Source organism: Rhinolophus sinicus, chromosome 5 (assembly GCF_057876585.1).
Source record: "Rhinolophus sinicus isolate RSI-liver-muscle chromosome 5, RSI-T2T, whole genome shotgun sequence".
Taxonomy (NCBI): domain Eukaryota; kingdom Metazoa; phylum Chordata; class Mammalia; order Chiroptera; family Rhinolophidae; genus Rhinolophus; species Rhinolophus sinicus.
This window is the reverse complement of record NC_142505.1, coordinates 60,780,669-60,794,258: the sequence shown is the minus strand read 5'-3', so window position 1 is coordinate 60,794,258 and position 13,590 is coordinate 60,780,669. Positions and strand designations below refer to the sequence as shown.

Sequence of the window (13,590 nt, the reverse complement as noted above, 5' to 3'; positions counted from 1 at the left end):
ATGTTGAGGCACACATTGAGGATTTGGCATGCTTTATAAATGCCAAATAAAAATGATGATGTCAGTGTGCTTTCATTTTCATACTGTCTTCATTTCATTCTCAGTTTGAGATCGCAGATTCCAGTAGTTAATTACAGAAATTGGCCCAGCGTGCGACCTTAAATCAGATTTCCATTAAAGTGCGTGACTGCAGCAAATTACTTTATAGTGCAATGGAATGGCACCATCTCTGGTGGGGTGGGGTTCCCCACCACCCCGGGGTGATTGTCCTCTCGGTGCTCTGTGGTACGCCGTTTCCTGAGCAATCCTGGTTCCCTGAGCTAAGCCGCCTGTGTGCCCGTTTCTTGTTGCGCTTCGTGAAAACACCCTAAGTGCTTTAGTAGTATCCCATACCCTCCTTCTCCTCTCTGTTTCTCACTGCTTCTCTCTCTCTTGCACTTCTCCTCCCTCGCCCTCGCTTCCCCCTTGCACCTCCTTCACCATGCTCCCTCTCTTACTGCTTTTTTTCTTGCTCTCTCACTCTCTCTCACTCTTTCACTCCCACTGCTCTCACATGATATATTTCTCATGTTCACTCATGCACTCACTCTTCTCTCTGTCCTGCTCTCCCTCTCCTATCACTCCATTCCTATCCCCTAAAGGAGGCTGCTTTTAAGAGCTGCCTTCGCTCAGCTCTGGAAAATGAAGGAATAAGCAAAAAGAACCAAGTCCCCATCCCTGGCCTCTGGCATCTGCCAATCTCCGCCTCACCTGCAGCTTCTCAGTTACCTCTCGTTCAGCCTGTAGGTCCTGAATGAACCAAGTTGGGTGACAGCTCTGCCTTCAATCTGGCTGCTCCCCTCTACTGAGTTCTGTTCTTTCCTTCTTTTCGTCTCCTGTAGCATCACCTCTTCAAAAAGCCTCTCGTCTCATCAGGCTGTATCACTGGCTCTGCCCTGGTCTTAGTTCTGAGACATCTACACACCCAGCATGGTAATTGCCAGCTTCCTGGTCTGGCTTTTAAACTAGTCTTTGAATTCCTTGAGGACAGTGATGATACATTATTCATGGCCTTATTCCAAGCACTTAATTCTATGCCCGGTACTAGTGTGCTGGCCATTAAGTGTCTATTGCAATTCATTTAATTCATTCACTCCTGAAAGCAGTATTTATTAGATGATTACGCTGTGTTGTGGATTGTGCTGCTGATAGGGAATCATGCCGTCCTGTTGTAGAGGAGCGCACAGCTGCCCTGCACAGAGGTGTTCCTCTCGGGCATGAGAGTGCAGGGTGAGAGGTGAAGAAACCACATGCAGAGCAATCCATGTCTCAGCACGTCTAACAAAGCCAGTTATTCCTCCATTGTTGGCAAAGACAGCTTTTCCTTGGGCTCAGCACCAGCTGAAGTAGTGGGCTCACCTTTAGCTGGAAGTTGTCATATGAAGAGTATCTGTTTAGAATATCAGATACTTGTTAAACACAATGAGATGTTGACATATAATGAATGGACTCATGGGAACTGATACCGTCTGAGGCAACACCAGATCTGCAGCTCATATCTGACACTCCTTCCAGGACCCACTGAGCAAGCAGATTGAATCAGAGCCATGGACACCCAGTCTCCTTGCCCCCCTCTCCTGCCTACATAGATGAATTCATGTAAGTTTGTTGTGTTTGGCGTCAGTTCTCTGTAGATTGGTCATACTGTTGTAGATGAACTGAACAGAGTAATTCACTCTAAGTTGATGAGACAGGACAATGTCAATGAGAAGATATTGACATCTGAAATCCACCTGAAATACCGTGCAGCTTGGAACATGGTGGAGGTGTACATGTGCCCATGTGTGCTTCACTGGGTAGCCTAGTTCTTCTACAGAAACCTGAGTGAGCCTCGGCCATTCCTGGTTCCTGAGTTTCACTCTTGGACCCCATGGAATCAGTATTGCCCTTGAGTGTTTTTTCTTTCTTTGTTCTGGCAAGTTCTTCTCCATCCCACAGCTATTTGGAAACTACCGCTACCCCCAGCCTGAATGCTAATAGTGTTTGAAAGCTGTTGTTAGAAAGCGAGCTTCTGCTTACGTGTCAGCCTGCTGCCAATGGTCATGGGAGATTTCTTTTTTGGGAATAACCTCAATCGCTAATTGGTTTGAAAAATATTGCTCATTTATTTTGTTCTTAAGATGTTACCTTTTATTGAAATTAAGTAAGTTTCTGTTTCTATTACATTAGAATTCAACATAGCTACAGTCTACCGAAAGAGGCTTTCTTAATTCTTCCTTGCTATCTAGGGAACCTGCTCACTCTCATCATTGCTTGTTGAAATAAATGCATGTATAGTGCAGCCACTATGGAAAACGGTATGGAGATTCTTCAAAAAATTAAAAACAGAGCTGCCATATGACCCAGCAATGACACTTCTGGGTATTTATCCAAAGAAAACAAAAACATTGATTCAAAAAGATATATGCACCCCTGTGTTCTTTGCAGCATTATTTACAATAACCAAGATATGGGAGCAACCTAGATGTTCATCAGTAGATGAATGGATAAAGAAGATGTAGTGTGTGCGTGTGTGTATTGTGTGTATATTGTGTGTGTATATTGTGTGTGTGTATATATCTATATATTATAGATAGATAGATAGATAGATAGATAGATAGATAGATAGATAGATAGATAGATAGATAGATTCGGCAATAAAAAGAATGAAATCTTGCCATTTAGACAACATAGATAGACCTAGAGGGTATTATGCTAAGTGAAATAAGTCAGACAGCAGGACAAATACCATATGGTTTCACTTATATGTGGAATCTTAAAAAAAAAATAAAAAATGAATGAACAAAACAGAAACAGACCCATAGATACAAAGAACAAGCTAATGGTTGCCAAAAGGGAGTGGGTGGGAGGATGGGAATTAAAAGAAAGAAATACACGTATAAATATCCATTAAGTACGTTACAGGCATTCCACATGTAGTATGTCATTTAGTCCTTTCAACAACCTCATGCACTAGGTACTGTTATTCCCATTTTACAAATGAGGAAACTGTGTTTGAAACAAGGTATATACTGTGGCCAAGGTCCCAGCTCTAGCGGCTGGTGTGAATGAAGAATCGATAGGCTACTGGAGAGCTGACTTTGAGCTTCACCACTGCTGCATGTTAGCTATGTGACCTTGGGACACATAGTGTGAATTCTTTAAATGGCTTTCCCAGCTACAGAGGGCTAACCCTCCCTTTACTTTCTGAATAACGTTCTGGCAGGAATCAAAATTAAAAATAAGGGTTCGTATAATGGCACTTTCTAAAACGAAACAGTTAAGTGCTGAACAAATGTAAGGTGTTCTTTTCTCATATGCTTTATGTAGTTAATTTAGCCTATTGAAATAACAGGATTTAAAAATGGAGTGCAGCACACACATATATGCTTTGCAATTATTGTAGCATAATTTAATTGTGATTCCATTGTTGGAATTTTGATGCCTCCAGCTTGATGAATAGCCGTTTTCTCTGGGTATTATCAATTAATCTAGGTAATGAATTCTCTTCATTATCTTGTTCTTCATGTTAATTATACAGGATTTTCTTATACCTATTTATCAAGTCAGGGCAAGTACAGTTTTTTTCCCCCCATATGCCTTTGAATATGGAATATGCACAAACAGGTTAACATGATGGGTTTAAATTTACATTTCTGAAAGATTCCATTCTGTGGTTTGACTTTCCTTACATGCTTATTTGTGATATGATCTTGTATCTCTTTTTTTGGGGGGGTCTATTTTTTTTAATCAAAAAGCTTGTATTCTAAGATAATGAAGCTATCTCTGACTTTTGAGAATATACCTCTAGCATATCACAGTGGTATTAAGAAAGCATGGAATTATTTCTGCCTTTGTCTATTAACACAAGACAACAAATAATTAATAAGTTTCTAGTTTTGAAATATTCCATGAGGCCCATGGCAGATCAATTTAAGTATAAACCATGAGGAGAAAAGACATTAGTGCATGAAATTTTAAATAACACTACTCATAAAAGAACAGTTCCAGACAGCCATTTAAGAAAACATGGAAGACAGTATATAATGAGTGGTGACTGAATTCATTTCGAGGTCAGAGAAGTGACTGATGGGATAATATGGGTTAATATGATAATGTTATATGTTGATATTTATTGACTCAGTACTAAATTGTAACTTTCTTTATATTTTTTAGGTCTTTTGTTTTATATTTTATGTTCTGTGTTAAAACACACACACACACACACACACACAGAACATAACCGGCTAAAACTATTTTTTAGCCAGTGAGTTTTGAGAATGTTGTCTGTCAGCATTTTTGATGGGCACCTTCCTGTTTTTGATTTCAGGTAGAAGCCATCCTCGTCAATATTTTTGGAGGCATCGTCAACTGTGCCATCATTGCCAATGGGATCACCAAAGCCTGCCGGGAGCTGGAACTTAAGGTGCCCCTGGTGGTCCGGCTTGAAGGTAAGTTAAGGCAGACTCCACAGGTCTAGTCCCCCTTCTTCAAGATCTAGAGTGTTCTGCACTCACGAACTTCCTGCGAACACATAAGGAAACACTGGATTAAATACGATGAAGTAAGTGCAGTACAGCAGTAGTTCTGTCTATTAGCATGTAACAGGCTAATATACATGGCAACTCTCCAAAAATAGATATACTATGAGTCTCCAAATGTTCCAAACTTATTCCAGTGGGGTCCCTTTTAGTATGAATCATTTCAGGAGATTAGTATTTTGGTAGAAACACTCAGAAATGCTGCTCCAATAATTATTCATCATGGGAAAGTAATGGTTCTCAAAATCTTTTGGTCTCAGCTCTCCTTTACTTGTTAAAATTGTGGACCACAAAAGGTTATATCTGTCTATATTTATTGATTAATGTAATAATTAATTTGGTAAGAGGAGTAACTACTTGGAACTTTTAAAATATTTTTCATAATAAATTTTTATATTTTTTATATATAAGTATATGTTCTATAAATTTATGAAAATAGCTATCTTAAAATTTTAAAAAGAATACCAGTTATTTAACATTTTTGAAGTTTCTTTAATATGTAGCTTAATATTTGCTTCTTCATTTTATCTGTTGCGATATGTTATTTTAGTTGAAGTATATGAAGAAAATCTGGCCTCAAATAGAGCTATGTATTTGGAAAAGGGAAGAGTTTTTAATAATAATTTCGTATAATTTTGAATAGTCTTCCTGGGTACTGCATTAAAGTCTATAAGTAATAGTTTCTTTATTAAAGATTAGTTTTATGTGGAATCTGAAACTATTTCAGTGAACTTTTCATACTGTTACATTAAAATCCATCGGTTTGTCTTGCACATTAAATGGATTTCATGTATGTATGATTTGTAATATCATGCATTGATCATATGGAAAATTTTGGGTTATGCAGATGTTCCAAAGGTTGACACTTTCACCATACAGTATCAAAAAATTCACATTTATTAATATCACACCATTCTCATCAAAGAAGCTTCCCAGTACTGGGAAGCTATCAAGATGGTAGATGCAAGTTTTCCAGAATTCCAATTTTCACATAAAAATACAGACTTTATCATCAGCCACAAAACAGTCAGTTGTTTTCCTTAAAGTGACAGACTCATTTCACTTATTTTCGAGAAAATTTCTGCCAAATCACTAAGTCTGAATAACCGTATGTGTGTTCTTCATTCTTCCAAGAAAAAACAATATTCAGTGGAAAAGTGGGTGGTTTAGCTTGCTGCTCAAACAACTGCACAGATGTTTTTCCTCAGAACGACCTCCGTAGTCCAGTGTGCAGCCTTCTGTATACTCACCATTTGATCACACAGAGTATTAGAAAGACCTGTATTTAAGGGTTGAGATTTTATAAAACTAATATATTTTATCTGTTCATTAAGGACATTTTTACTTGAAAGTGGCAACATTTTTATTGCAAGTGTGTGGTAGTGAAAAATACAATCACCACAAGTACAGTTTGATGCCACCGCTTTGATTCCATAGTAACATGCCAGTAGCTTTATCCACCATTACTTTTGTTTCATCAGTGTAAGTGCCAATAGAGTATTATTATTTTTTTAATATTATTTACTTGTTACAACAAAAATAGTTTTTCACATCAGGGACATCCCCCAGGGTTGTGTGGACCACACTTTGAGAACCCCTGTAATAAAGAAGCAGAAACAGACACTTTAATATAAGAGCTACGCAACAGGCCTATCGACATCATTAAAAAATTCAGATTACAATGATCAAGCAGCCCCCTTGAGTAGATTTCTACAGCATCATTCTTGGGACAGCTCAGTTTCTCCAAGTTCCATGCTGGTGCCTTAATTCCCTAAAGACATTCTTCTGAAGATAAAGTCCAGAGATATTTTGTCCCTGCTATGTATTCCTGTCCTTTGGGGTCAAGACTCCACAACAGCTGCAGCCTGTTTTTCTCTGTTTGCTTCTTTCTTCATGTCTCTTTCTTCTCTCACTAAGACTATCTCACAAACTTAGATCAGGACCCTATGGACTTGATAGAAATAATGATAGCAAAAGAAAAATGAAACTAGTAGAAGTTTTTTGTTTTTGTTTTAATTAAAGTTTACTGGGGTGACGATTGTTAGTAAAGTTACATAGATTTCAAGTGTACAATTCTGCAATATATTATCTATATCTCACATTGTGTGTTCACCACCCAGAGTCAGTTCTCCTTCCATCACCATATATTTGATCACGTTTACCCTCTTCTAGAACCCCCCCGACCCCTTTACTCTCTGGTAACCCCTAAACTATTGTCTATGTCTATGAGTTTTTATTTCTTCATTTGTTTGTCTTGTTCTTTTGTTGTTATCAGTTTTATATACCACATATCAGTGAAGTCACATTAAAAAAAAAGTAGAAGTTGGCAAAGTTTAGTATGGACATTAAAACATCTGAATGAATTAAAATCTTTTTTAAAAAATGTAAATGCAACATACCATAGTTGATTCCAAAAGAATAATTTATAAAAAATTAAAATGATTGGCAAGGCAGCAATGAAAACAAAATTGATCAAGGAGGTAATGGGTTCATCAGTGTAAGTATTATTCTGATTAAAATGTTGATATCAAACTGTTTTCAAGGTCTAAGTGACCGGTGACCCTCAGATTCTAAAAGTCAGCTTTTCTGTGTTCTTCAAAGCGAGCAGGTCTCCATAAGCAAATCCTATTAGTATCTGTCACTTGGAAATTACTAGATTAGTGCATGCTGTCGTGCACTCATTCTGTCCTCTGATCCTCCCTGTACCTGTGTTGTCAGCAGAGGTCCATAATTACTATCCATAATTACTAGCTTTTAGTACATTCCTAGAAAAGAAAGTTATCCCACTTTTATTTTTTCCCAAAAGATTAAAAGGAGAACTTCTCTTCTGTTCACACTGTGTTTAGTGTTCCAGAAGTATTAAATGATCCCTCTCATTTAACATATCCCTATAATAGGTATCTGGATGATAAACATGCTGAAATATGCAAAATACCACATCCAAGATTATCTTCCGTACTAATCATCAATGACTGTATCAGAGGTCTATATGAGCTACTAGGAAGAAGCTTTGAAATTTCTAAGTTTGTTAGGCAATCAGATTTGCATCTTTTCCATTAATGCACTTCCAGCGTATATGCCTGTGGGTTTTAATTAGCTAATTAATATGGTAAATACTATGTGCAGGTTATTGAGCTTCAGGTATTAAAGAGGATGTATAGAAATGTAAGAAATGATCCCCAGTACTGGAGAACTTGGGAAATAAAACAAAAAGAAAGAAAGAAAATTTAACAATGCAAGATAATATATATGTAAATTGTTAAGAAGTGTTTGCCCTACTAGAATCTGCTTCTATCTTAGTAGCAATGGCCATCGGGGCTTCCCAGAGAGCCACCAGCGTGACTTGTGGAATCTTCAGAAATATTGATAGCTCACAATGTCCACTATATTGTGGGGAATTGAATGTGATGGCTGTAGATGAGCCCAAAAAGGATACTGTCCCCCAAATTTATGTAGGCTAAATTTATCCATGGTGATGTTCTTTGCCACTACTCTCACCATAATAGCCCCTATCCTATAATAAGCACCTAAGACATTTATCAAGAGAGGAAAAGCAGGAGCACTTTTGACATTTCTGGAGTACTAGCTGGTATTCTTTTCATCCTTTTGTGGGAATGAGCATCTTGTGTAATAAATGTCCTTAGATAGATACAGCTTTCGCACTCAGCATAGTTGTACCAAGGACCCTCACTAATACCGATATGCAATTTCCGGGAAACCAGCAGCCCCAAGGTTATGTAACCAAGGTTACGACCTATCCCCAAATTGTGTTGGTCCTACATAATAAACAAGAAAAAGAGGAAGAATTCTGCTCCAGCTCTACTCTTGGCACTAATCATAGATAACAAATTGTAGAAAACTGGAGATAGTGTTACCTATAAAGGCCCTGTAAAAGGAACTAAAGAAAACCAGGCCTGTGCTCTTAATGCTAAGGGAACGTGGACTGCCAGGAAGCTTTTATCCCTCAAGCTGAGCGCCTTTTGTAGTGCCCACTGTCATCAGCATACCCCTCTTTTAAGCTTACTCAGTATTGACTACTCTAGTTATAGTGCATTTACAGATGTGAGTTAGCAAAGAAATATTATAAAAGGAGAATTTCTAAGTTAAAAATGGAAATAAGTAAGATTTGAATCATGGAAAGAAAGAAGGAGGGAATGTGGTTTCAAACTTGGAGTCGGTACTGGGATCCTAGCAGTGATGGACAAACACAGGATCTGCGTAGACCAGAAGGTTGTCCTGGAGAGAGCAATGACTGCAGCAACACACTGTGGCTGAAAGAACAGAGTGGGAAACTCAAGTTATTAGCCAGAGTCTATGACATTAGATCTAAAACCCGGGCAGGACTGTCATATAAGAAGTAACAGTGGAGTAGAAGCCAGAGCAGAAAAGAGTAGTTGTGAGAAAAGGAGGGTGCTAGGGTTTTAAATCTAATGGGCAGGAGAAGGATGTCATAGTTGATGGATGTGGGAAAGTCAGAAGTGGGGACTATACAGAGAGAATGGGAGAGTATTAGGGTACAGTCATCCTTAGTTTGAGGTGAAGCTGTAATATCAGATGGAATGCATGTGGAGGTAGAGATATGGGAATACAGGGGATGATCCAAGGAGAGTTATGATAGACAAGTGCATGTCACCCCCAATTTGAAGTCCCCCGGTAAGCCACGCTCAGGACTTGCTGCATTGGAAATTGTTGCCCTGCAGTACCGCTCAGTTAAAGTAAGAAGCCAACCAAAACCAAAAATCTCCTGTCACAGACAATCTGGTTCTTAATGCTTCCAATGGGAAAAACAGTTGCTAACTACAGGGGCCTTTGAGGAATTTCTCTTGTACTCACTCTAAATTTTTCATTTGCTTTCCTCTGGGTTGGAACATAAATTCTGCTCCTCCCACAAATCTCTCTGCATTCAGTTATATTTTATCCAACCTTAGAGTATGATTTGCTTCCTTCTGTTTTTCTAAACAGAGCCATTCTCCATTGCCTTTGATGACAGAGAAAGACAAAGGGGCAGGAACATTTTGGACAATTCTAGTGGTAGTTTCTATTAACTTCACATAGCACTATACTTTCTGTCTTAGCTGATGAATTTCTCCATGGTCTTTAATCATTTTAATATTAAAATTGGTTTCCATTTCCAGAATACACATCATTGTCTCGCTATTGAAAGTGAGGTGAGAAAGGTGTCTATCACCCCAACATTCAGGATAAAGCTGACTGACACATAAAAACTAAGGGTGCTAGAAAATTTTTACTAGAGTCTGAATTGCAATAATAAATAGTTAGTATTGCTAACATTTGTTGACTGCTTTCTAAGTTTCAGATATTCTGACACAGGATTTCTTTCTTCCATTGTATGTTTTTGGCTTCTTTGTTGAAAATTATCTGTCCATATTTATGTGGGTTTATTTCTGGGTTCTCAATTCTATTCCATTGGTCTGTATGTCTGTTTTTCTGCCAATACCAAGCTGTTTTGATTATTGTTGCTCTGTATTACAAGCTGAAGTCAGGGAGTGTGATACCTCCAGCCTTGTTCTTTTTTCTCAGGATTGCTTTGGGCTATTTGGGGTTTTTTGTGATTCCATACAAATCTGACGATTTTTTGTTCTATTTCTTTAAAAAATGCCATATTAGGCTATATATATAGTCTAAACAAATGTGAGATTTTTTAATGACCAAAATAACAGACATTTCAAAGCCTGATCATCTGTTTTTTAATTAAATTCATTGGGTGACAATGGTCAGTAAAATTAAATAGGTTTTAAGTATACAATTCTATAATACATCATCCATATATCACATTGTGTGCTCGCCACCCAGAGTCAGTTCTCTTTCCATCACCATATATTTGAGCCCCTTTGCCCTCTTCAACCAACCCCCTGACCCCTCACCCTCTGGTAACCACTAAACTATTGTCTGTGTCTATGAGTTTTTGTTTCTTTGTTTGTCTTGTTCCTTTGTTGCTTTCAGTTTTATATCCCACAAATCAGTGAAATCATATGGTTCTCAACTTTTTCTATATGATTTATTTCGCTTAGCATAATAATCTCAAGATCCATCCATGTTGTTGCAAATGGCACTATTTCATCTTTTCTTATGGCAAAATAGTATTCCATTGTGTATATTTACCGCATCTTCTTTATCCAATCATCTATCGAAGGGTACTTTGGTTGTTTCCATGTCTTGGCCACCATAAATAATGCTGCAATGAATATCAGACTACATATATCTGTACAGGTAAATGTTTTCAAATTTTGGGGGTAGATACCCAAGAGACAGATTGCTGAGTCATATGGTAATTCTATTTTTTAATTTGTTGAGGAACCTCCATACTGTTTTCCATAGCAGCTGTACCAATTTACATTCCTACCAACAGTATATGAGGCCTCCTTTTTCTCCACAGACTGGTTATTATTTGTCTTGTTAATGATAGCCATTCTAACAAGTGATAGCTCATTGTGGTTTTTATTTGCATTTCCCTAATAGCTAGTGAGCATTTTTTCATATATCTATTGGCCGTTTGTATGTCTTCTTGGAAGAAGATTCTGTTCATGTCCTCTGCCCATTTTTTAATTGGATTGTTTGTCTTTTTCTTGTTGAGTTGTATGAGTTCCTTATATATTTTGTATATTAGCCCCTTATCGGAAGCATTGTTTGCAAATATCTTCTCCCATTGGGTTTGTTGCCTCTATTTTGTCAATGGTTCCTTTTGCTGTGCAGAAGCTTTTTAGTTTGATATAGTCCCATTTACTTAATTTAGCTTTTACTTCCCTTGCCTTTGAGGTCAAATTCATAAAATCCTGTTTGAACCCAAGGTCCATAAGTTTAATACCTCTGCTTTCTTCTATGCAGTTTATTGTTTCAGTTCTTACCATTTAGGTTTTTTATCTATTTTGAGTTAATTTTGGTATATGGTGTCAGTCTAGTTTCATTCTTTTGCACATGGCTTTTTAAAGTTTCCCAGGACCATGTATTGAAGAGGATTTCTTTCTTCCATTGTGTGTTTTTGGCTTCCTATCTGTCCATATTTATGTGGTTTTATTTCTGGGTTTTCAATTCTATTCCATTGATCTGTATGTCTGTTTTTCTGCCAATACCAAGCTGTTTTGATTATTATTGCTGTGTAGTACAAGCTGAAATCAGGGAGTGTGATACCTCCAGCCTTGTTCTTTTTTCTCAGGATTGCTTTGGGCTATTTGGGGTCTTTTGTGATTCCATACAAATCTGATGATTTTTTGGTTCTATTTCTTTAAAAAATGCCATTGGGATTTTGATGGAAATTGCATTAAATCTGTATATTGCTTTGGGTAATATGGCAATTTTAACTATGTTGATTCTTCCAGTCCATGAACATGGAATGTCTTTCCATTTCTTTGTGTCTTCTTCAATTTCTTTTAAAAATGTCTTATAGTTTTCAGTGTATAGGTCTTTCACATCCTTGGTTAAGTTTATTCCTAGGTATTTTATTCTTTTTGTTGCAATTGCAAAAGGAATTTTTTTTTCATTTCTTTTTCTGAAATTTCATTGTTAGTATATAGGAAAGCAATGGATTTTTGTATATTGATTTTGTAGCCAGCAATTTTATTGTATTCGTTGATTGTTTCTAATAGCTTTTTGGTAGAGTCTTTAGGGTTTTCTGTATAAAGAATCATGTCATCTGCAAAGAGTGACAACTGAACTTCTTCATTCCCAATTTGGATGCCTTTTATTTCTTTCTCTTGCCTGGTTGCTCTGGCAAGGACTTCCAATACTATGTTGAATAACAGTGGTGATAGGGGACAGCCCTGTCGTGTTCCTGAACATAAAGCGAAAGGTTCAGTTTTTCACCATTAATTAACATATTAGCTGAGGGTTTGTCATGTATGGCCTTCATTATGTTAAGGTATTTTCCTTCTATACCCATTTTATTAAGTGTTTTAATCATAAATGGATGTTGTATCTTGTCAAATGCTTTTTCTTCATCTGTTGATATAATCATATGACTTTTGTCCTTTATTTTATGTGGTGTATCACATTGATCGATTTGCATATGTTGACCCATCCTTGTGCCCTTTGGGGTGAACCCCACTTGATCATGATGTATAATCTTTTTATGCATTGTTATATTCAATTTGCTAGAATTTTGTTTAGGATTTTTGCATCTGTGTTCATCAGAGATATTGGTCTGTAATTTTCTTTTTTGTGTGTGTTATCCTTACCAGGTTTTTGGTATCAGATAATGTTTTACTAGTAGTATATATGTCTTAAATAAAGAAGGTAGCCTCTCTTCATTGTTGTGTGGCCATTTGGAAAACCAGGCATCCTTGCCATAAGTCTCACCAATTTGTGGCCCACACTTTACAGACTGTTGCCACAAATAGTGTATTAGGAATGTCCTGATGAGGAAAGTTTTAATCAAATCAGGCTTGATTTAGTGGGATTTTGTGGACAAATCTTTGTTCTCAGCTGTCTAATAATTACAGGCTGTTTTACCAGTAGATAAGGAAAGGATTACTCTCCTCTTTGAAAATGGTAACTTTATAATTACATGTATTTACTTGCCTTATCAGAATAGAGCTCACCAGCTGAGACACAGGATTATTTTTATTTAAAAGACTCCTGGGTAAATCGAACAACCACATTTTGGTGGGGAGCTTAGCTTTTGTAGACAGTTGTTACTGTTACGAATAAAGAACAAACAATCTGGAATGAGTTGGGATTTTTTTTCTTTCTTTTGGAAATGTATACAAAAATTACCTTGATGGTCAATTCACCTCAACCCCTAATACTATTGAGAAATGCACAGACATTTATTGACAGCTTTGTGTGTTCAACGTGTGAATGTGTTTTAGACAAAGCTTTGGATCTTGTGGGCGGTTTTATAGTTGTAGATCGGAGAACTTCTCTTTTTCAGAATTCATTTTTCCTTGTCATTGTCTCATTTTAATCTGCAGTAATCTTCTATGTGTCAGATATGCCTAAAGAGGAATTCGCTTTTCTCTCAGGTGCTCATTATGATTACAAGTTAAGCTCATAAAGAAATAATAATGAGCCAAGA

At 37.1% G+C, this 13,590-nt stretch overlaps 1 protein-coding gene across 1 annotated transcript in view; it reads left to right on the top strand.

Annotated features, from left to right (window-relative positions):
- SUCLG2 (succinate-CoA ligase GDP-forming subunit beta) overlaps positions 1-13,590 on the top strand; it is a 253,427-nt gene that overhangs the window by 225,888 nt on the left and 13,949 nt on the right. Inside the window, exon 10 of the mRNA XM_019757202.3 lies at positions 4,349-4,469. Within this exon, the coding sequence (XP_019612761.2) occupies positions 4,349-4,469 (121 nt within the window). The remainder of the gene's footprint in view (positions 1-4,348; positions 4,470-13,590) is intronic.